Source organism: Pristiophorus japonicus, chromosome 20 (genome assembly GCF_044704955.1).
Source record: "Pristiophorus japonicus isolate sPriJap1 chromosome 20, sPriJap1.hap1, whole genome shotgun sequence".
Taxonomy (NCBI): Eukaryota; Metazoa; Chordata; class Chondrichthyes; family Pristiophoridae; genus Pristiophorus; species Pristiophorus japonicus.
Window position 1 is genome coordinate 64,187,645 of NC_091996.1, and position 23,120 is coordinate 64,210,764.

Below are 23,120 nucleotides of genomic sequence, written 5' to 3' on the forward strand. Positions count from 1 at the left end.
GGCCAGGGACTCCCAGGTGTCAGTGGGTATGTTGCACTTTATCAGGGAGGCTTTGAGGGTGTCCTTGTAGCGTTTCCGCTGCCCACCTTTGGCTCGTTTGCTGTGAAGGAGCTCAGAGTAGAGCGCTTGCTTTGGGAAACATAGAAACATAGAAAATAGGTGCAGGAGTAGGCCATTCGGCCCTTCGAGCCTGCACCATCATTCAATGAGTTCGTGGCTGAACATGCAACTTCAGTACCCCATTCCTGCTTTCTCGCCATACCCCTTGATCACCCTAGTAGTAAGGACTACATCTAACTCCTTTTTGAATATATAAAGGGAGTCTCGTGTCTGGCATGTGGACTATGTGGCCTGCCCAGCGGAGTTGATCGTCACCATTGCCATAGCAAGTCCATGCAGCGAATGGAAGTTATGAAGACTCTCACACAGTAACGTCTACTAAATTATGCAAGGCATTTGGGACACACTGATAGAAGGGCTCTAACTCAGATGTTCTCTTTAATCTTACAGGCGAAGCTCTCCCCCAACCGCAGGGAGCAGATGAGGACAAGAGGATGGGACTTTGAACTCCAGGACCTGACTCCGTTGGAGGAATGCCCTGATGGGCGTTCAAGTTGGTGCATTGGCGATGGGTGAGGTCGAACCCCCTCGGAACATTGACGGTATGTTGAGTTCCTTTGCAGCATCCAGCAGGCCACTTAGGCCTGATACCTCAATCCTTTAGCTCTTTCCATAAGCCTGACATTCTCGAATGCCTTTACCACTCCTGGACCCCTCTCCTGCAGGTAACCAGTCTTCTATGTGTTTGTGCTTTCAGATGATCAACCAGATGCACCGGAGCCTTCACGTCAGCCTTCCACTGGTGGAGATGCTGCCGAGGAGGAGGAGCAGGAGGAGGAGGACTCCTCCTCGCTGTAACGCAGGAGCCAGTGGTATCTGAGAGCAGGGCCAGCAACTTTGTTGACGAAGGGGTGGCTGGGGAGGTGGAGCTGGGTGATGCTCCGGGACCCAGTGGCCTGCAGGGGATGGGAAGGTCGGGGGCCAGTTCCCCGGAGGGTGATTGTGCGCCTGAGTGATGCTCAGCAGCGCTTTGTTGATGAATCTGAACTAGAGGTTGTTGCAAGACAATCATTGCGCATGCACAGCAATCTGCTGGGTGCACTAGCAAGGGTGCCACAGAGTCTTGATGCACTAGCTGTGAGGATGGAAGAGTCTGCCTCAACTATTGCACCTGCCTCTCAGCAGCCCACCGAGCCCATCCTTGGTAGATACCAACGGATGTTGGATGCAGTGACCGTGGGGTGCCAGGCATGGTGGTACGGGTTTTGGCTGACGTTGCAGTGTCCATTGAGCACCAGGCCGATGCTATTGTAGGCCTGCAGACTGTAATGTTGTCAGTGCGTGGTGGCATCAATCAGCTTTGTACTGTGCTGCAGTCGCAGTCAGTCTTAATGCAGAGGCAACTTGATTCCATGGATTCCTTGACCGCTGCCATCCTGTCTGGGACCCTATCGGTTCAGCGGGGACCTAACTTTGGCCGAACCAGAGCAGCAATCTGTGCTCACCCAGATTGCTGCAGATGATGAGGCTCAGCCCCGGGGGAGTAGCACCGCGTCGAGCCTGTCGTCCTGAGAGACGACATCACTGCTTCCACAAAATCCTGCAAATCCATTGGCAGGATAGGCATACCAACGTCAGTGCTCTCTCTCAGGCCAACATCCCCCGCATCGAGGCATTGATCATGTTCAACCAGATCCGATGAATGGGTCACTTTGTCTGCATGCCTGATTCAAGTCTCTACTTCGAGCTCCGCCACGGCAAGCGAGCCCCAGGAGGGCAGAGAAAACGCTGCAAAGACACATTTTTTCAGGGGGGCTTTGAGGGTAACATCCCCACCGACTCTTGGGAATCCCTGGCCCAAGACCGCTCAAAGTGGAGAAGAAGCATCCGGGAAGGTGCCGAACACTTCGAGTCTCTTCGTCGGGAGCACGCAGAAGCCAAGCACAAACAGCGGAAGGAGCGTATGACAAACCAAGCACTCCACCCACCAGTCTCTCCAACCACCACCTGCCCACCTGTGACAGAGTCTGCAGATCCTGCATCGGACTCAACAGTCACCTTAGAACTCATATTAGTGTGGAAGCATGTCATCCTCGACTCTGGGGGACTGCCTAAGAATGCTGGTCAGTATTTATATCTACCAGTCAGTGTCTGTATATACCAGTCAGTGTCTGTATATACCAGTCAGTGTCTGTATATACCAGTCAGTGTCTGGATATACCAGTCAGAATTTGTATATACCAGTCAGTGTCTGTATATACCAGTCAGTATTTGTATTTACCAGTCAGTGTCTGTATATACCAGTCAGTATTTGTATTTACCAGTCAGTGTCTGTATATACCAGTCAGTATTTGTATTTACCAGTCAGTGTCTGTATATACCAGTCAGTATTTGTATTTACCAGTCAGTGTCTGTATATACCAGTCAGTATTTGTATTTACCAGTCAGTGTCTGTATATACCAGTCAGTGTCTGTATATACCAGTCAGTATTTGTATATATCAGTCAGTGTCTGTATATACCTGTCAGTGTCTGTATATACCAGTCAGTGTCTGGATATACAAGTAAGTATTTGTATTTACCAGTCAGTGACTGTATACACCAGTCACTGTCTGGATATACCAGTCAGAATTTGTATATACCAGTCAGTGAGTGTATACACCAGTCAGTGTCTGTATATACCAGTCAGTATTTGTATATACCAGTCAGTGTCTGTATACACCAGTCTGTGAGTGTATACACCAGTCAGTGTCTGGATATACCAGTCAGTGAGTGTATACACCAGTCACTGTCTGGATATACCAGTCAGTATCTGTATATACCAGTCAGTGTCTGTATATACCAGTCAGTGTCTGGATATACCAGTCAGAATTTGTATATACCAGTCAGTGTCTGTATATATCAGTCAGTATTTGTATTTACCAGTCAGTGTCTGTATATACCAGTCAGTATTTGTATTTACCAGTCAGTGTCTGTATATACCAGTCAGTATTTGTATTTACCAGTCAGTGTCTGTATATACCAGTCAGTATTTGTATTTACCAGTCAGTGTCTGTATATACCAGTCAGTATTTGTATTTACCAGTCAGTGTCTGTATATACCAGTCAGTGTCTGTATATACCAGTCAGTATTTGTATATACCAGTCAGTGTCTGTATATACCTGTCAGTGTCTGTATATACCAGTCAGTGTCTGGATATACAAGTAAGTATTTGTATTTACCAGTCAGTGACTGTATACACCAGTCACTGTCTGGATATACCAGTCAGAATTTGTATATACCAGTCAGTGAGTGTATACACCAGTCAGTGTCTGTATATACCAGTCAGTATTTGTATATACCAGTCGATGTCTGTATACACCAGTCTGTGAGTGTATATACCAGTCTGTGAGTGTATACACCAGTCAGTGTCTGGATATACCAGTCAGTGAGTGTATACACCAGTCACTGTCTGGATATACCAGTCAGAATTTGTATATACCAGTCAGTGAGTGTATACACCAGTCAGTGTCTGTATATACCAGTCAGTATCTGTATACACCAGTCTGTGAGTGTATACACCAGTCAGTGTCTGTTTATACCAGTCAATATTTGTATCTATCAGTCAGTGTCTGGATATACCAGTCAGTGAGTGTATACACCAGTCAGTGTCTGTACACACCAGTCAGTGTCTGGATATACCAGTCAGTGAGTGTATACACCAGTTAGTGTCTGGATATACCAGTCAGTGAGTGTATACAGCAGTCAGTGTCTGAATATACCAGTCAGTGAGTGTATACACCAGTCAGTGTCTGTTTATACCAGTCAATATTTGTATCTATCAGTCAGTGTCTGGATATACCAGTCAGTGAGTGTATACACCAGTCAGTGTCTGTACACACCAGTCAGTGTCTGGATATACCAGTCAGCGAGTATATATACCAGTCAGTGTTTGTATCTACCAGTCAGTGTCCGATTAATATACCACTCAGTGTCTAAATATATCAGTTAGTGTATGTATATACCAGCCAGTGTGTGTATACACTAGTCAGTGTGTGATTAATATACCAGTCAGTGTCTCTATATACCAGTCAGTGACTCTATATACCATCAGAAGGGTCATTGACCTGAAACGTTAACTGTTTCTCTCTGTACAGATGCTGCCTGACCCGCTGAGACTTCCAGCATTTTCTGTTTTTATTTCGGATTCCAGCATCCACAGTATTTTGCTTTTGTATCCGTACTTACCAATCAGTGTCTGATTACCAGGGAAGGAGACTGGTGACTCGTCATGATGCTCCAAGTAGCTTGAGTGTTTTGATGGCTGGATGGACCAGCCGGTCTTTTCTTCCATCAGTTTTGTTTGTGCATATGATGTACCAGTCAGTTTCTGCTTTTGTAAAATTCATTATTGGGATGTGTGCATCACTGGCAAGGCTGGCATTTATTGACCATCCCTAATTACCCTGGCGTGGCTTATTAGACTCACTTCCGAGGGCAGTTAAAAGTCAACAACGTGGCTGAGGGACTGGTGTCTCATGTAGGCCCAGACCAGGTAAGGGCTTTCCATTCCCAAAGGACAGTAAGCAATAGAGTTGGCAGATGGGGAGGGGGTGGGGTGCTAAATGAAACAGAATGTAAAAGATACGGGAAAGGAAAGGGAAAAGAGACATAGAGCGAGGGTAACAGAGCAAGGTGAGGGGTCAATGAGGTGCAGAGGAACAGAAGGAAAGTGGAATTGAAAATCATTGTTCTGTGTGTTGCAATTCTGTCACTTACAACACTTCCCTGACCAGCAGCGATTGTTCCGGTTTGCTGTCAGTTTGCGGGACGCGTTGAACTACTCTCATGTTGTGACAGGCTGAGAGGATGCTCGTAAAGTTCTATCCCCTTTCAAGTAGCACAGATCTTCGGAGATGGAGTAAAACAATAGTGTTTGAAACATACACACACACACACACACACACATACCCACACACACACACACACACACACACACACACATACGCATTGTGTAAATCATCATCATAGGCAGTCCCTCGGTATCAAGGAAGACTTGCTTCCACTCTAAAAATGAGACCTTAGGTTGAGGGAAGGGGTGGGTGGGACAGGTTTGCCGCACGCTCTTTCCGCTGCCTGCACTTGATTTCTGCATGCTCTCGGCGATGAGACTCGAGGTGCTCAGCGCCCTCCCAGATGCACTTCCTCCACTTAGGGCGGTCTTTGGCCAGGGACTCCCAGGTGTCAGTGGGGATGTTGCACTTTATCAGGGAGCCTTTGAGGGTGTCCTTGTAACGTTCTTTTGCCGTGAAGGAGTTCCGAGTAGAGTGCTTGCTTTGAGAGTCTCGTGTCTGACATGCGAACAATGTGGCCTGCCCAGCGGAGCTGATCAAGTGTGGTCAGTGCTTCAATGCTGGGGATGTTGGCCTGGTCGAGGACGCTAATGTTGGTGTGTCTGTCCTCCCAGGGGATTTGTAGGATCTTGCGGAGGCATTGTTGGTGGTATTTCTCCAGCGAATTGAGGTGTCTACTGCACATGGTCCATGTCTCTGAGCCATACAGGAGGGCGGGTATTACTACAGCCCTGTAGTAATGAGCTTGGTGGCAGATTTGAGGGCCTGGTCTTCAAACACTCTTTTCCTCAGGCAGCCGAAGGCAGCACTGGAGGTGGTGTTGAATCTCGTCGTCAATGTCTGCTATTGTTGATAGGAGGCTCCCGAGATATGGGAAATGGTCCACGTTGTCCAGGGCTGCGCATGGATCTTATTGACTAGCGGGCAGTGCTGTGTGGCAAGGACAGGCTGGTGGAGGACCTTTGTCTTACGGATGTTTAGCGTAAGGCCTATGCTTTCGTAATCCTCAGTAAATACGATGACTCGAATATTCTCGACTCCATCCCGCAGCATGCTACCCACCACCATCTCAGTAAAACCCCAGCCCTGCACGAGGTAGAAAAAGCCATAAAACAGCAACAAGGCTACAGGAGCGGATGGAATCCCTGCTGAGGCACTGAAGTATGGCGGGGAGGCACTATTGGCGTGGCTACATGACCTCATCTCTCTCATCTGGAGGGAGGAGAGCAAGCCGGGAGATCTCAAAGATGCAGTGATCATGACCATCTTTAAAAATGGGGACAGGTCCGACTGCGGCAACTACAGAGGAATCTCCCTGTTATCAGCCACTGGGAAAGTTATCGCTAGAGTTCTCCTCAACCGTCTTCTCCCTGTGGCCGAGGAGCTCCTCCCGGAGTCACAGTGCGGATTTCGTCCCCTACGGGGCACAACGGACATGATCTTTACAGCGCGACAGCGGCAGGAAAAATGCAGGGAACAGCACCAGCCCTTATACATGGCCTTCTTCGACCTTACAAAGACCTTTGACACTGTAAATATACATACAGAGAGACACACACACAGATACAGACATAGTAGATACATACACCGAGATACATACACAGATATGAAAACAAGTACAGACACATGTAAATACACAAAGTCACACACATACAGATACAAAGTTATGCATGCCGTGGCTCAGTGGGGTAGCACTTTCGCCACCGAGTCAGAGGGTTGTGGGTTCAAGTCCCACTCCAGATACTTGAGCATAAAAATTCAGGCTGACACTCCAGTGCTGTGTTCAAGGAGTGCACTGTCGGAGGTGCCATTTTTCAGATGAGGCGTGAAACTGAGGCCTGCTCTCTCAGGTGGATGTAAAAATTCCCATGGCACTATTTCTAAGAAGAACAGGGGAGTGATCGCCGGTATTCTGGCCAATATGTATCCCTCAATCAACATCACTAAAACAGATTAGCTTCTCATTATCACATTGCTGTTTGTGGGAGCATGCTTGTGCAATTGGCTGCCGCATTTCCTACATTACAAGTGATTGCACTTCAAAAGTATTTCATTGGATGTAAAGCACTTTGGAACGTCCTGAGATGTGAAAGGTGCTATATATATGCAAGTCTTTCTTTCTATAGATCCGCACTATATATGCAGGTAAACATATACACTGTAGCACAGAAAGAGACAAATACATAGGCATAACTGCATGTGCTCATCAATGTTCCCTCTAATTTATTTTTGTACTGAGCAGACCATGCACTCCTTTGAGCGCGACCTTTTTGTCTGTGTGCAAATTTTACAACAACAACTTTTACAACAACAGCAGCAACCTCGCTGTCTCAAATCATGAGAAAATCACACAAGGTTCTATACAGGTTTAACATGGCTTTTAAATTCTAGTCCTCTAGAAATGAGCCCCAATGCTATATTTGCACTTTTATGGCTTTTTAAACAAGCGTTGCTACTTTAAATGATTTGTGAAGCTATATCCCCAGATCCCTTTTCACTTCCACCCCACTTAGATTATTATTATCCAAGGAGTAGGTAGCTTTCTTATTCCTCCTACGAATATGCACCACACTATTCTATATTGAAATTCATTCGTCATTTATATTCCCATTCTGCAAGTTTGTTTATGGTAGAAACTCTCTTCCCCCAGTCGCTCTCTCTCCCCCAGTGTCTTTCCCCCTCCCGCAGTCTATCTCTTTCCCTCCAGTCTCTCTCTCCCTCTCCCCCAGTCCCTCTCTCACCCCCAGCCTCTCTCTCTCCACCCAGTCACTCTCTCTCTCCCCCCAGTCTGTCCCTGTTCCCTCAGTCTCTCTCTCCCCAGTCTCTCTTTCTCTCTCCTCCTCAGTCTCTCGCCCAGTTGCTCTCTCTCCCTCTCCCAGTCTCTCTCTCGCTCCCTCTTTCCCTCCACCCTCACTCTCTCTCCCCCCCCCCCCTCCGCCAGTCGCTCTCTCTCAGTCTCTTTCTCTCTCCCCCAGTCCCTCTCTCTCTCTCCCCCAGTCTCTCTCTCTCTCATCCCCAGTCTCTCTCTCTCCCCCCGCCCCTCCGGTATCTCTCTCTCTCTCCCCCTCAGTCTCTCTCCCAGTCTCTCTCGTTCGCTCTCCCAGTCTCTCTCTCTCGCTCCCCCAGTCTCTCTCTACCCAGCCTCTCTCTCTCCACCCAGTCTCTCTCACTCTCCCCCCCCAGTTTCTCTCTCTCCCTCCATCGCTCTCTCTCCCCCAGTCTGACACTCTCTCTCTCCCCCCCAGTCTCTCTCTCTCCCCCCCCAGTCTCTCTCTCACCCCCTCCCTTTGTCCCTCTCTCTCTCTCCCCCCCAGTCTCTCTCTCTCCCCCCTCAGTCTCTCTCTCTCTCCCCCCCAGTCTCTCGCTCTCCCCCCAGACTCTCGCACTCCCCCCCAGTCTCTCTCTCTCCCCCCCCCACCAGTCTCTCTCTCTCCCCCCCCCAGTCTCTCTCCCTCTCTCTCTCTCTCCCCCCCAGTCTCTCTCTCTCTCCCCAGTTTCTCTCTCTCTCTCTCCCCCGTCCCTCTCCCTCTCTCCCCCCAGTCTCCCTCTCTCTCTCTCTCCCCCAGTTTCTCTCTCTCCCACCCGCCAGTCTCTCTCTCTTTCTCTCTCCCATCAGTCTCTCTCTCTCCCCCAGTTTCTCTCTCTCTCTCTCCCCCCAGTCTCTCTCTCTCACTCTCGCTCTCTCCCACCAGTCTCTCTCTCATTCACTCCCCCCCCCCCCCCAGTCTTCCTCTCACGCTCTCCTCCAGTCTCTCGCTCTCTCTCTCTCCCCCCCAGGCTCTCTCTCTCTCTCACTCTCTCTCTCTCTCTCTCTCGCCCCAATCTCTCTCCCTCAGTCTCGCTCTCTCTCTCTTCCCCCCACCCCCAGTTTCTCTCTCTCACTCTCACCCAGTCTCTCTCTCTCTCTCTCTCTTCCCCCAATCTCTCTCTCTCTTGCTCTCCCCAGGCTCTCTCACTCTCTCCCCCAGTCTCTCTCTCTCCCCAGTATCTCTCTCTCTCTCTCTCTCCCCAAAGTCTCTCTCTCTCACCCCAGTTTCTCTCTCTCTCCCAGAGTATCTCCCTCTCTCTTTCCCCCCAGTCTCTCTCTTTCTCTCTCTCTCTCTCTCTCTCTCTCCCCCCCAGTATCTCTCTCTCTCTCTCTCTCTCTCCCAATCTCTCTCTTTCTCCCCCCAACTCTCTCTCTGACCCCAGTCTCTCTCTCTCTCTCTCCCCCCCCCCCCCACCCCCAGTCTCTCTATCGCTCTCTCTCCCATCAGTCTCTCTCTCTCCCCCACGGTCTCTCTCTCATTCACTCTCTCCTCAGTCTCTCTCTCTCTTTCTCTCCTCCAGTCTCTCTCTCTCTCCCCCTAGTCTCTCGCTCTCCCCCAGTCTCACTCTCTCTCTCTCCCCCCCCCAGTCTCTCTCCCTCTCTTGCTCTCCCCAGTCTCTCTCTCTCTCTCCCCCAGTCTCTCTCTCTCTCTCCCCAAAGTCTCTCTCTCCCCCCCCAGTCTCTCTCTCCCCCTCCCCCAGTCTCTTTCTCCCCTCACAGTCTCTTTCTCTCTCTCTCTCCCATCAGTCTCTCTCTCTTGTCATGTATTTAACTGTCATTGAACCTATGTATAAACTGACCTAAGTTGTACACCATGAGAACACTGACCACTAGGTGGTGAACTTGTGGGAGACACTCCTAACCTGGACTTTCAGGTATAAAAGGGGAAACTCCACCCACCTTCATCACTTCAGTGCTGGCAAATAAAGGTTACTGGTCACAAAGTGACCTTCTCTCAAGCAAGGGCCTTGTGAGCATTTGTGCTGTATAGTAAGGACATATCATTGGCGATGAGAAACTGGGATTTAAACCACACGAGCATGGCCACTAGCAGCACAGACGAGAGGTACTGTGTTGGTGATGATTGGGACAATTTTATTAAGAGACTACAGGAAAGTTTCGTCACTAAGGAATGGCTGGGACAGGATTCGGCCGACAAACGCAGGGCTCATCTCCTGACGGTTTGTGGGTCCAGGACGTACTCCCTGATGAAGGACCTTCTAGCGCCAGAGAAGCCGGCGGACAAGACTTTTGAAGAGCTCAGTAAGTTGATCGGGGAACACTTTAAACCGGAGAGCAGCATGCACATGGCGAGACACCGGTTTTATATGCACCGGCGGCGAGAAGGACAAAGCGTTCCAGACTTCGTGGCAGACCTACGGCGACTGGCGAGCCTATGTAAGTTCCCAGATGCATGCAGAGCGGAGATGCTGCAAGACTTTTTATTGAGGGCATCGGGCACGCTGGGGTTTTCAGGAAACTGATCGAGACCAAAGACTTGAGCCTGGAAACAGCGGCTTTGATGGCCCAGACATTTATCTCAGGGGAGGAACAGACCAGATTGATGTTTGACAAAAATCTTGGTTTAAATGCAGCAAATGGACAGGGAGTCAACACTGTTAACGCCGCACACAGTTCTCCAGGCAGACAGGGGCAATCGGACATGCCCGAGCATGTAGTCGAACCCAAAGGGGGAATTCAACAGAGACAATGGCTAGCTGAACAGCGATTCACGCCATCGCAAGGGACAATGCGGCCAGTAATGGGGCCATCAATGCCTGTTAATGGTGTGCTTAAAAACAGTTACACAGACAGTCAGAGACGATCGACTGGTAATGGGCCTTTTGTTTCCAACAACGGCTCATGGTGGAGGTGTGGAGGCAAACACACAGCCAGAGCTTGCAGGTATCAGCAATACACCTGCAGAAACTGCAATGTCAGCGTTCACTTGCCGCATATGTGCAGGAAGGCTGCGGCCAGGTTGATGTACGAGGAGGACGAGGACAATGTAAGCCCTACGGGGCCAAATGGACACTGGGAGAAATCGCTGGAAGCTGAAGTTCAGCGAGTTCATACACTAGGACGCCACCGATAATGATGAAAGTGCTCCTCAATGGTATCCCTGTATCAATGGAGTCAGCCAATCCCTGATGGGTATCAAACAGTTTGACAAGTTGTGGGTGTCCAAGGGCAAGAGGCCGAAATTATTGCCAATTGATGCACAGCTACGGACATACACAAAGGAGATCATTCCGGTGCTAGGCAGCGCCACAGTAGTCGTGACCCACAAAGATTCGGAGAACAGGTTGCCACTCTGGATTGTTCCTGGGGACGGTCCCGCACTGCTGGGGAGGAGTTGGCTGGCTGTCATGAATTGGAAATGTGGACTGGGCAGCCACGTATGGGGCATGCCGAGGAATTCAAACCATTTCACAGGCGCAAGGATGAACTCTCGATTCAGGCTGATTGCCTACTATGGGGAAACCGAGTAGTCATGCCCCAGCTGGGCAGAGAGATGCTCATCAGAGAACTCCACAATGAGCACCCGGGCATTGTCATGATGAAGGCAATTGCCAGATGACACGTTTGGTGGCCAGGGATAGATGCAGACCTGGAACTTTGTGTTCGCAGGTGCAACACGTGCGCCCAGCTGGGCAATGCGCCCAGGGAAGCCCCCCTTAGCCCCTAGTCCTGGCCCGCCAAACCATGGTCACGCAGGTCCTTTCATGGGAAAAATGTTTTTGGTTGTAGTAGACGCCTACTCCAAATGGATCGAGTGTGACATTCTCAATTCAAGCACATCCTCTGCCACGGTAGAAAGTCTACGGACAATGTTCGCCGCCCATGGTCTACCTGACGTCTTGGTCAGTGACAATGGCCTGTGCTTTACAAGCACTGAATTCCAGGACTTCATCGCAGGAAATCGTATCAACCATGTCAGAACGGCACCGTTCAAGCCGGCCTCAAACGGCCAGGCGGAACGAGCAGTGCAGATAATCAAACAGGGGATGCTCAGAATCCAAGGGAGTTCCCTACAAAGCCGCTTATCACGCCTCCTGTTGGCCAATAGATCCCGACCACACTCGCTCACAGGGGTTCCACCCACAGAGCTGCTAATGAAAAGGACGCTCAAAACCAGGTTATCCCTTATACACCCCACCATGAAAGAAATTGTTGAGAGCAGGCGCCAATCACAATGTGACGACCATGACAGGAATGCGAGGGCGCGATGTATTGATGTCAATGACCCTGTCTTTGTTCTCAACTACGCTGCAGGGCCCAAATGGCTCGCAGGCAGTGTGATTGCCAAAGAGGGGAATAGGATTCTGGTAGTTAAACTTACCAGTGGACAAATCTGCCGCAAACATGTGGATCAAACAAAAAGGAGGTTCAGCAACCCCATAGAAGAAGCAGAGGAAGAATATGATGTAGAGTTCACTCCTCCACAGGTGGCCGAACACCGGAACCAAAGGGAGGAGAGCCCAGTAACTGTGGGTAGTCCGGACAGGCCTGAGGCACCGCAAACAGCAGACACTCAGGCCAGCGCCCAACAACCGGAGCCCCAACTCAGGCGCTCTACAAGAGAGCGTAAACCACCAGAGAGACTCAACCTGTGATCCCAATAAGACTTTGGGGGGGAGGTGATGTCATATATTTAACTGTCATTGAACCCATGTAACACAACTGACCTAAGTTGTAGACTGTGAGAACATTGACCACTAGGTGGTGAACTTGTGGGAGACACTCCTAACCTGGTCTTTCAGGTATAAAAGGGGAAGCTCCACGCACCTTCAGAGTGACCGTCTCTCAAGCATGGGCCTCGTGTGCATTTGTACTGTATAGTAAGGACATATCATCTCTCCCCCAGTTTCTCTCTCTCTCTCCCCCAGTCTCTCTCTCATTCACTCTCTCTCCAGCCTCTCTCTCATTCACTCTCCTCCAGTCACTCTCTCTCTCTCTTGCTCTTGCTCTCCCCCAGACTCTCTCTCTCCCCAGTATATATCTCTCTCTCTCTCCCCAAAGTCTCTCTCTCTCCCCCAGTCTCTCTCTCTCTCTATCCCCCAGTCTCAATCTGTCTCTTGCTCCCCCTGTCTCTCTCTCTCTCTCTTGATCCCCCTGTCTCTCTCTCTCTCTCCCCCAATCTCTCTCTCGCTCTCTCTCCCCCCCGTCTCTCTCTCTCTCTCTCTCTTGCCCAGTCTCTCTCTCTCTCTCTCCCCCCAGTCTCTCTTTCTCTCTCTCTCCCCCCAGTCTCTCACTCTCTCTCTCCCCCCAGTCTCTCTCGCTCTCTCTCTCCCCCCAGTCTCTCTCTCTCTCTCTCTCCCCCCAGTCTCTCACTCTCTCTCTCCCCCCAGTCTCTCTCTCTCTCTCTCCCCCCAGTCTCTCTCTCTCTCTCTCTCTCTCTCTCCCCCCAGTCTCTTTCTCTCTCTCTTTCTTTCTCTCTCTCTCCCTGCAGTCAGTCTCTCTCTCTCTCTCTCTCTCTCTCTCTCCCTGCAGTCAGTCTCTCTCTCTCTCTCCCTGCAGTCAGTCTCTCTCTCTCTCTCTCTCTCTCTCTCTCCCTGCATTCAGTCTCTCTTTCTCTTTCTCTCCCCCCCAGTCTCTCTCTCTCTCTCTCCCCCGTCTCTCTCTCTCTCCCCGTCTCTCTCTCTCTCCCCTAGTCTCTCTCTCTCCCCTAGTCTCTCTCTCTCTCTCCCCGTAGTCTCTCTCTCTCTCCCCCTAATCTCTCTCTCTCTCTCCCCCTAGTCTTTCTCTCTCTCCCCCAGTGCCTCTCTCCCCATCTCTCTCTCTCTCAACCCAGTCTCTCTCTCCCCCAGCCTCTCTCTCTCTCTCTCCCCCATCTCTCTCTTTCTCTCTCTCCCCCCCATCTCTCTCTTTCTCTCTCTCTCCCCCCCCAGTCTTTCTCTCCCTCTGCTCCAGTCCCCTTCTTTCTCTCTCTCTCTCTCTCTCCCCCAGTCTCTCTCTCTCTCTCTCTCTCTCTCTCCCCGTCTCTCTCTCCCCCCATTCTCTCTCTCCCCCCCACAGTCTCTCCCTCTCTCCACCTAGTCTCTCTCTCTCCGCCCAGTCTCTGCACTAATCTTGCTGTCTCCCCCCAGTCTCGCTCTCTCCTCCCAGTCTCTTTCTCTCTCTCTCTCCCTCAGTCTCTCTCTCCCTCAGTCTCTCTCTCTCTCTCTCTCTCTCGCTCCCTCAGTCTCTCTCTCTCCCCCAGTCTCTCTCTCTCCCCCAGTCTCTCTCGCTCTCTCTCTCCAGTCTCTTTCTCCCCCAGTCTCTCTCTCTCACTCTCTCTCTCTCCCCCCAGTCTCTTTCTCTCCCTCTGCTCCAGTCCCCCTCTTTCTCTCTCTCCTCCCAGTCTCTCCTCTCTCTCTCTCTACCCCAGTCTCTCTCCCCCCAGTCTCTCTCTCCCCCCCAATTTCTCTCTTTCCACCCAGTCGCTCTCTCTCCACCCAGTCTCTCTCTCTCCACCCAGTGTCTGCTCCAGTCTCGCGCTCTCCCCTCAGTCTCGCTCTCCTCCCAGTGTCTTTCTCTCTCTCTCTCCCTCAGTCTCTCTCTCTCCCTCAGTCTCTCTCTCTCTCTCCCTCGCTCTCTCTCTCCCTCCCTCAGTCACTCTCTCTCTCTCACCCCCCCCCAGTCTCTCTCTCCCAGTCTCTCTCTCTCCAGTCTCTTTCTCCCCCAGTCTCTCTCTCTCACTCCCCCCAGGCTCTCTCTCTCTCTCTCCCCCCAGGCTCTCTCTCTCTCTCTCTCTCTCTCTCCCCCCACCCAGCCTCGCTCTCTCTCTGTCTCGCTCTCTCCACCCAGTCTCTTTATCTCCCCCAGTGTCTGCCCCAGTCTCTCTCTCCTCCCTCCCCCACCCCCAGTCTCTCTCTCTTCCCCTCAGTCTCTCTCTCTTCCCCTCAGTCTCTCTCTCACTCTCTCTCCCTCTCCCCCAGTCTCTCTCTCTCTCTCCCCCAGTCTCTCTCTTCCCCCACCCCCAGTCTCGCTCTCTCTCTCCCCCCCAGTCTCGCTCTGTCTTCGCCCGCCCCCAGTCTCGCTCTCTCTTCCCCCCCCAGTCTCGCTCTCTCTCCCACCCCAGTCTCGCTCTCTCTCTCTCTCTCTCTCTCCACCCAGTCTTGCTCTCTCCACCAGTCTCTGCCCCAGCTCTCTCTCTCCCCCAGTCTCTCTCTCTCCCCCAGTCTCTCTCTCCCTCTCGTCTCTTTCTCTCTCTCCCCCAGTCTCTCTCTCTCTCTTTCCCCCAGTCTCTCTCTCTCTCCTCCCCGTCTCTCTCTCCGCACAGTCTCTCTTTCTCTCTCTCCTCCCAGTCTCTCTCTCTCTCTCCCCAGTCTCATTTTCTCTCTCTCGCCCCCCAGTCTCTCTCTCTCTCTCTCCCCCCAGTCTCTCTCTCTCCCCCCAGTCTCTCTCTCTCTCTCCCCCCACAATCTCTCTCTCTCTCTCCCCCCCAATCTCTCTCTCTCTCTTCCCCCAATCTCTCTCTCTCTCCCCCCAATCTCTCTCTCTTTCCCCCCAATCTCTCTCTCTCTCTCCCCCAATCTCTCTCTCTCTCTCTCCCCCCAATCTCTCGCCCCCCCAATCTCTCTCTCTCTCCCACCCCCATCTCTCTCTCCAATCTCTCTCTCTCCCCCTCCAATCTCTTTCTCTCTCCCCCTCCAATCTCTCTCTCTCTCCCCCTCCAATCTCTCTCTCTCTCCCCCTCCAATCTCTCTCTCTCTCCCCCTCCAATCTCTCTCTCTCTCCCCCTCCCCAATCTCTCTCTCTCTCTCCCCCCCCAATCTCTCTCTCTCTCTCCCCCCTCCCCAATCTCTCTCTCTCTCTCCCCTCCCAATCTCTCTCTCTCTCCCCCCCAATCTCTCTCTCTCTCTCTCACCCCCCCAATCTCTCTCTCTCTCCCCCCCCAATCTCTCTCTCTCTCACCCCCAATCTCTCTCTCTCTCTCTCCCCCCGCCAATCTCTCTCTCTCTCTCTCTCTCTCTCCCCCCCAATCTCTCTCTCTCTCTCCCCCCCAATCTCTCTCTCTCTCCCCCCAATCTCTCTCTCTCTCCCCCGCAATCTCTCTCTCTCTACCCCCCAATCTCTCTCTCTCTCTCCCCCGCCAATCTCTCGCTCTCTCCCATCGCCAATCTCTCTCTCTCGCTCTCTCCCCCCCAATCTCTCTCTCTCTCTCCCCCCCAATCTCTCTCTCTCCCCCTCCCCCAATCTCTCTCTCTCTCTCTCCCCCAATCTCTCTCTCTCTCCCCCCCAATCTCTCTCTCTCTCCCCCCCAATCTCTCTCTCCCCCCCCAATCTCTCTCTCTCTCCCCCCCCAATCTCTCTCTCTCTCCCCCCCCAATCTCTCTCTCTCTCCCCCCCCAATCTCTCTCTCTCTCCCCCCCCAATCTCTCTCTCTCTCTCCCCACCCCCCAATGTCTCTCTCTCCACCCAGTCTCTCTCTCTCCACCCAGTCTCTGCCCCAGTCTCGCGCTCTCCCCTCAGTCTCGCTCTCTCCTCCCAGTGTCTTTCCCTCTCTCTCTCCCCCCAGTCTCTCTCTCTCTCTCTCTCTCTCTCCAGTCTCTTTCTCCCCCAGTCTCTCTCTCTCACTCCCCCCAGGCTCTCTCTCTCTCCCCCCAGGCTCTCTCTCTCTCCCCCCAGGCTCTCACTCTCTCCCCCCAGGCTCTCTCTCTCTCCCCCCATGCTCTCTCTCTCTCTCTCTCTCTCCCCCCACCCAGCCTCGCTCTCTCTCTCAGTCTCTCTCTCTCTCCACCCAGTCTCTCTATTTCCCCCAGTGTCTGCCCCAGTCTCTCTCTCCCCTCTCCCCCCTCCCCCACCCCCAGTCTCTCTCTCTCTCTCTCTCCCTCTCCCCCAGTCTCTCTCTCTCTCCACCCCCAGTCTCGCTCTCTCTCCCCCCATAGTCTCGCGCTCTCTCTCCTCCCCCAGTCTCGCTCTCTCTCTCTCCCCCCAAGTCTCGCTCTCTCTTCCCCCCCCCAGTCTCGCTCTCTCTTCCCCCCCCCACAGTCTCGTTCTCTCTTCCCCCCCCCAGTCTCGCTCTCTCTCTCAGTCTCTCTCTCCACCCAGTCTTGTTCTCTCCACCAGTCTCTGCCCCAGTCTCTCTCTCTCTCTCCCCCAGTCTCTCTCTCTCCCCCAGTCTTTCTCTCTCTCTCTCTCCCAGTCTCTCTTTCCCTCTTGTCTCTTTCTCTCTCTCTCCCCCAGTCTCTCTCTCTCTCCCCCCGTCTCTCTCCCCGCAGTCTCTCTCTCTCCCCCCCCCCAATCTCTCTCTCTCTCTCTCCCCCCCAATCGCTCTCTCTCTCTCCCCTCCCCAATCTCTCTCTATCTCTCCCCCCCAATCTCTCTCTCTCCCCCCCAATCTCTCTCTCTCCCCCCCCAATCTCTCTCTCTCCCCCCCCAATCTCTCTCTCTCCCTCCCAATCTCTCTCTCCCCCCTAATCTCTTTCTCTCTCCCCCCCAATCTCTCTCTCTCTCTCCCCCCCAATCTCTCTCTCTCTCCCCCCAAATCTCTCTCTCTCTCCCCCCCATCTCTCTCTCTCTCCCCCCCCATCTCTCTCTCTCTTCCCCCCCAATCTCTCTCTCCCCCCAATCTCTCTCTCTCTCTCTCCCCCCAATCTCTCTCTCTCTCTCCCCCCATCTCTCTCTGTCTCCCCCCCCCAATCTCTCTCTCTCTCCCCCCACAATCTCTCTCTCTCTCTCTCCCCCAATCCCTCTCTCTCTCCCCCCATCTCTCTCTCTCTCCCCCTCCAATCTCCCTCTCTCTCTCCCCCCCCAGTCTCTCTCTCTCCCCCCCCAGTCTCTCTCTCTCCCCCCCCAGTCTCTCTCTTCCCCCCCCGCCCCAGTCTCTCTCTCCCCCCCCACCCCAGTCTCTCTCACTCTCTCTCTTTCTTCCCCAGTCTCTCTCTCTCTCTCTCTCTCTCTCTCCCCAGTCTATCTCTCTCCCCCCAATCTCTCTCTCTCTCCCCCCCAATCTCTCTCTCTCTCTCTCTCCTCCCCCCAATCTCTCTCTCTCTCTCCCCCCAATCTCTCTCTCTCTCTCCCCCCAATCTCTCTCTGTCTCCCCCCCAATCTCTCTCTCTCTCCCCCCACAATCTCTCTCTCTCTCTCTCCCCCCCCATCTCGCTCTCTCTCCCCCTCCAATCTCCCTCTCTCTCTCCCCCCCCAGTCTCTCTCTCCCCCCCCCAGTCTCTCTCTCTCCCCCCCCCAGTCTCTCTCTTCCCCCACCCCCACCCCAGTCTCTCTCTCCCCCCCCAGTCTCTCACTTCCCCCCCCGCCCCAGTCTCTCTCTCCCCCCCCCGCCCCTCTCTCTCTCCCCCTCCAATCTCCCTCTCTCTCTCCCCCCCCAGTCTCTCTCTCTCCCCCCCCAGTCTCTCTCTCTCCCCCCCCAGTCTCTCTCTCTCTCTCCCCCCCCCAGTCTCTCTCTTCCCCCACCCTCACCCCAGTCTCTCTCTCCCCCCCCCAGTCTCTCTCTTCCCCCCCGCCCCAGTCTCTCTCACTCTCTCTCTTTTTTCCCCAGTCTCTCTCTCTCGCTCCCCCCCTCTCTCTCAACCCCAGTCTCTCTCTCTCTCTCTCTCTCTCTCTCCCCCCAGTCTATCTCTCTCCCCCCAGTCTCTCTCTCTCTCTCCCCCCAGTCTCTCTCTCTCTCTCTGCTCCAGTCTCTGTTTGGTGATGCTCATGCACGGCTCTGGGATACCGCATGCAGGCACAGAGGGCCGCAGAAATGTCCGTGTGGATAATCATATCGTTTGCATTCAGTACCTCGGGGCTCAGGGTCAGGCCTGTAGTGGGCTCCAGCACGCAGGCGCTGGAAACTGCTCCTGCTGGCCGAAAGAACAAGCCTGTGGGATGCGATTGAAAAGAGCACCTGCGCGGCCGCCTCGAAGGAGCTGCGTGGTTGGGCACTCATGCAGTTTAGGGTGAACAGTGGCGCACATGTCAATACATCCATACATAGACATAGAGTTACATACACAGACACATACATATATATCAATATATATCATCTTTCTTGATTGTCTGCAACAGTTGATCTCTCTATCCTTCTCCAATGTCTCTCCACCGTCGTCCAGCTGGGTGGGACTACACCTTATGCTCCATTCTTATCTATCTAACCGTAGCCAGAGAATCATCTGCAATGGCTTCCCTTCCCACCCCCTGCATGTTTACCTCTGGAGTCCCCAAGAATCTACCCTTGGCCCCTCCTATTTCTTATCTACATGTTGCCCCTTTGTGACAGCATCCGAAAACACTTCATCAGTTTCCACATGTACGCTGACGGCACCCAGCTCTACCTCACTACCACTTCTCTCAACCCCTCCAGTCTCTAAATTGTCGGACTGCTTGACCGACATCCAGTTCTGGATGAGCAGAAATTTTCTCCAATTGAATATTGGGAAGAACAAAGCCATTGTTTTTGGTCCCTGCCACAAACTCCATTCCCTAGCCACTGACTCCATCTCGCTCCCCAACCTCTATCTGGGCCTGAACCAAACTTTTTACAACCTTGGTGCCATATATGACCCTGAAATGACCTTTCGACCACTTATCGATAGCATAACTAAGACCGCCTATTTCCACCTCCGTAACATCGCCCATCTCCGTTCTTGCCTCAGCTCATCCGCTACTGAAGCCCTCATCCAAGCCTTTGTTACCTCTAGACTTGACTATTCCATCGCACTCCTGGCTGGCCTCCCACATTCTACCCTACATAAACTAGAGTTGATCCAAAACTCGGCTACCCGTGTCCTAACCAACACCAAGTCCCGCTTACCCATCACCCTTGTCCTTGCTGGCCTACATTGGCTCCCAGTTAAGCAAGGCCTCGATTTCAATATTGTCATCTTTGGTTTCAAATCCCTCCATGGCCTCGCCTCTTCCTATCTCTGTATCTCCTCCATCCCCGCCCGGCCCCACCCCACTCCGGAGATGTCTGCGCTCCTCTATTTCTGCCCTCTTGAGCATCCCTGATTGTAATCGCTCAACCATTGGTGTCCGTGCCTTCTGTTGCCTAGGCCCCAAGCTCTGGAACTCCTGGCCTAGACCACTCCGCCTCTCTACCTCTCTCCTCCTTCAAGACTCTCCTGAAAACCTATCTCTTTGACTAAGCTTTTGGTCACCTGCGCTAATTTCTTCTTGTGTGACTTGGTATCAAATTTTTATCTCATCATACTCCTGTGAAGCACCTTGGGACGTTTCACTAAGTTAAAGGCGCTATATAAATACAAGTTGTTGTTATTATACATAGATCCATGTACACAAGCAGACACAGACATATAGAGGCATGTATATAACACTACACTTTAGAACATGTCAGAAATGTTTTTCTTAGACCCTGCAGGTCAGTGTAAATAATGACAATCCTTGTTCTTCCCTGGCCCCCTCTCACTTGCTCCCTACCTGCAGGTTCCTCGGCTGGTGCTGGAGTTACCTCCTCCTCAGCAGGTGTAGCTTGTTTAGGCGTTGTGTCAAGCTTGGCGAACGCAGAGTCCAGTGGCAATACATTGTTGACAAAGGAATCTGGCTTGCTGGTGTTCCCGCGTGGCTGGTACTGAGCCACCACAAAGGACCCTTTGTCGCTCATGGCATACGCAATCCCCATGTCCGTGGTTTCCCGCCATATCATCTGAGTGAAGCGTTCTAATGGGACAGATAGAGGTAAATCAAACATTTAATCTGTTTTTCTATCACTTGCATTACTCTTGTGTGTGTTTGCATGTCTATGTTTATCTGTGTGTGTGTGTGCATGTGTGAGCGTTTGCAAAGAGATTATAAACTTGAACTGAAATCCATCACTATTATGTATGCTGTATGTACAGCGTTCAGAGCTTCAAGACTGCCCTCCTCCCCCACCCCCCACTGATACAAAGCTCCCACGAACTGGAACTCAAACCGGTCTGGGGAGGATTACCCGCACTGCTCACTGTGCTGTTGGCACTCATGGCAGGAATTTTTACCATGGAGTCGGGTCGGGTGCATGCGGGTCACGTAGCAGGTCGGGACCGCAATGTTTTGCTCAGTGCTACTTTAACTTAATGGCCCCACTTAAAGCAGTCTTGCACGTTTCCCAGCCCAATTAAAGGGAGCATGTCTGATGATGTCATCGATGACTCATTTCCAGCGCTGATATTTAAAGCAGCCTTGCACTCAATTCATTTGAAGGTTGCTAGAGGAGTGTGCAAGGTCGATTACAAACGTCTGTGTACCGTCCCAAACGTTAAAAGGATACACAACGGCAGAGGGCTGCACCCAGATTTAGTGATGCATCCCTGCATACTCTGGTGGAGGCAGTGAGAGTATGCAGGGAGGTCCTGTTCCCTGAAGACAGGCGCAAGAGACATCTTAAAGACACCAAAAGGACCTGACTAGTGATAACAGAGGAGGTCTGCAGCAATGATGGTGTCAGGAAGACCTGGATCCAGTGCAGGAAACGATTCAATGATTTCATCATCATCATGGGCAGTCCCTCGAAACCGAGGAAGACTTGCTTCCACTCTAAAAGTGAGTTCTTAGGTGACTGAACAATCCAATACGAGAATTACAGTCTCTGTCACAGGTGGGACAGACAATCGTTGAAGGAATGGGTGGGTGGGACTGGTTTGCCGCACGCTCCTTCCGCTGCCTGCGCTTGATTTCTGCATGCTCTCGGCGATGAGACTTGAGGTGCTCAATGCCCTCCCGGATGCGCTCCCTCCACTTGGAGCGGTCTTTGGCCAGGGACTCCCAGGTGTCAGTGGGGATGTTGCATTTTATCAGGGAGGCTTTGAGGGTGTCCGTGAAATGTTTCCTCTGCCCATCTTGGGCTCGCTTGCCGTGTAGGAGTTCTGAGTAGGGTGCTTGCTTTGGGAGCCTTGTGTCGGGCATGCGGACAATGTGGCCCGCCCAACCGAGCTGGTCGAGTGTGGTCAGTGCTTCGATGCTGGGGATGTTGACCTGATCGAGGACGCTAATGTCGGTGCGTCTGTCCTCCCAGGGGATTTGCAGGATCTTGCGGAGACATCTTTGGTGGTATTTCTCCAGCAATTTGAGGTGTCTAATGTACATGGTCCAAGTGATCTGATCTGATGAGGTCAGTAAACATGAGGGCAATGCCACACTTGCCCATATCCTGATGTGCCTGTCACCACATCCCCATCACTGTGCCTTTCCAAGCCTACTCCTGCACATCATTCCTCACACCAACATACCTTCCAGGTCCATCCATCACTCTCTATGTACGTACTCACATCCGCTTCTGATTAACCACCCCTGACATACATCCTCATCCTAATGCAACCATAGCAAGTACCACCACTGAAGGAGGCCATTTGACATTGTCACCCCACTCCTTCATAGGCACCCCCTACAGATGTAACCCATCCATCCATTCCATCACTCTCACTCAAAAGTTCTCTTCTTTCCCTCCTTGCAGGAGAACAGAGCCCACAACAATATGGAAAGGCAGAGAACCGGAAGTGGCACTCCAGTATTGACATCATTGACTTCAGCAGAGGAGGAGGCGTTTGAGATATCACGAGGTGCAGAGCTGCTGGTGGTGGGAGATGGAGAGAGGGGTACACCCCAGCAACCTGGTGACAGAATCACATCTCATACAGCCATGTGGCTCACATGGTGACTGATGTGAGCAGCCAGTCAATTTTCATCAAGTGCATATACTGTGATAAGACAAGTGTCTCAGAGTGTTAGCACTCTGACTGTTGGGTTCAAGATATCTCGACAACAACAACAACAACAACTTGCACTTATATCGTGCCTGTTACGTAATAAAACGTCTCTAGGCACTTCACGGGTTGTGTTATGAGACAAAACAAATAAATTTGACACCGAGCCACATAAGAAGAAATTACGGCAGATGACCAAAAGCTTGGTCAAAGAAGTAAGTTTTAAGGAGCGTCTTAAAGGAGGAAAGAGAGATAGAGAGATAGAGAGGCAGAGAGGTTTGGGGAGGGAGTTCCAGAGCTTAGGGTCCAGGCAGCTGAAGGCACGGCCACCAATGGTTGAGCAGTTATAATCAGGGAGGCTCAAGAGGGCAGAACTTAAGGAGCGCAGACATTTTGGGGGGGGTTATGAGGCTGAAGGAGATTACAGATATAGGGAGGTGTGAGACTATGGAGGGATTTGTAAACAAGAATGAGAATTTTGAAATCGAACGGTTGCTTAACTGGAAGCCAATGTAGGTCAGTGAGCGCAGGGGTGATGGGTGAACGGGACTTGGTGCGAGTTGGGACATGGGCAGTTGCGTTTTGGATGACCTCAAGTTTACATAGGGTAGAATGTGGGAGGCCAAGCAAAAGTACATTGCAGTAGTCAAGTCTAGAGGTAACAAAGGCATGGATGAGGGTTTCAGCAGCCGATGAGCTGAGGCAGGGCGGAGACAGGCAATGTTATGGAGGTGGAATGAGACGGTTTTAATTATGCCATGGACATATGGCCAGAAGCTAATTTCAGGGTCAAAT

At 52.0% G+C, this 23,120-nt stretch overlaps 1 protein-coding gene across 3 annotated transcripts in view; it reads right to left on the reverse strand.

Moving 5' to 3' along the window:
* LOC139232950 (cytochrome c1-like) overlaps nt 1-20,720 on the reverse strand; it is a 74,848-nt gene extending 54,128 nt beyond the window's left edge. For 2 of the 3 annotated variants that reach the window (XM_070863445.1, XM_070863444.1), the window contains exons 1-2: nt 20,576-20,720; nt 20,065-20,304 (exon numbers count right to left, since the gene is read on the reverse strand). In XM_070863445.1, coding sequence (XP_070719546.1) covers nt 20,065-20,304; nt 20,576-20,624 — 289 coding nt within the window. In that variant the 5' untranslated portion in view covers nt 20,625-20,720. The remainder of the gene's footprint in view (nt 1-20,064; nt 20,305-20,575) is intronic. The other variant, XM_070863446.1, reaches the window with a different exon arrangement.
* Between the last annotated feature and the right edge of the window lie 2,400 nt (nt 20,721-23,120).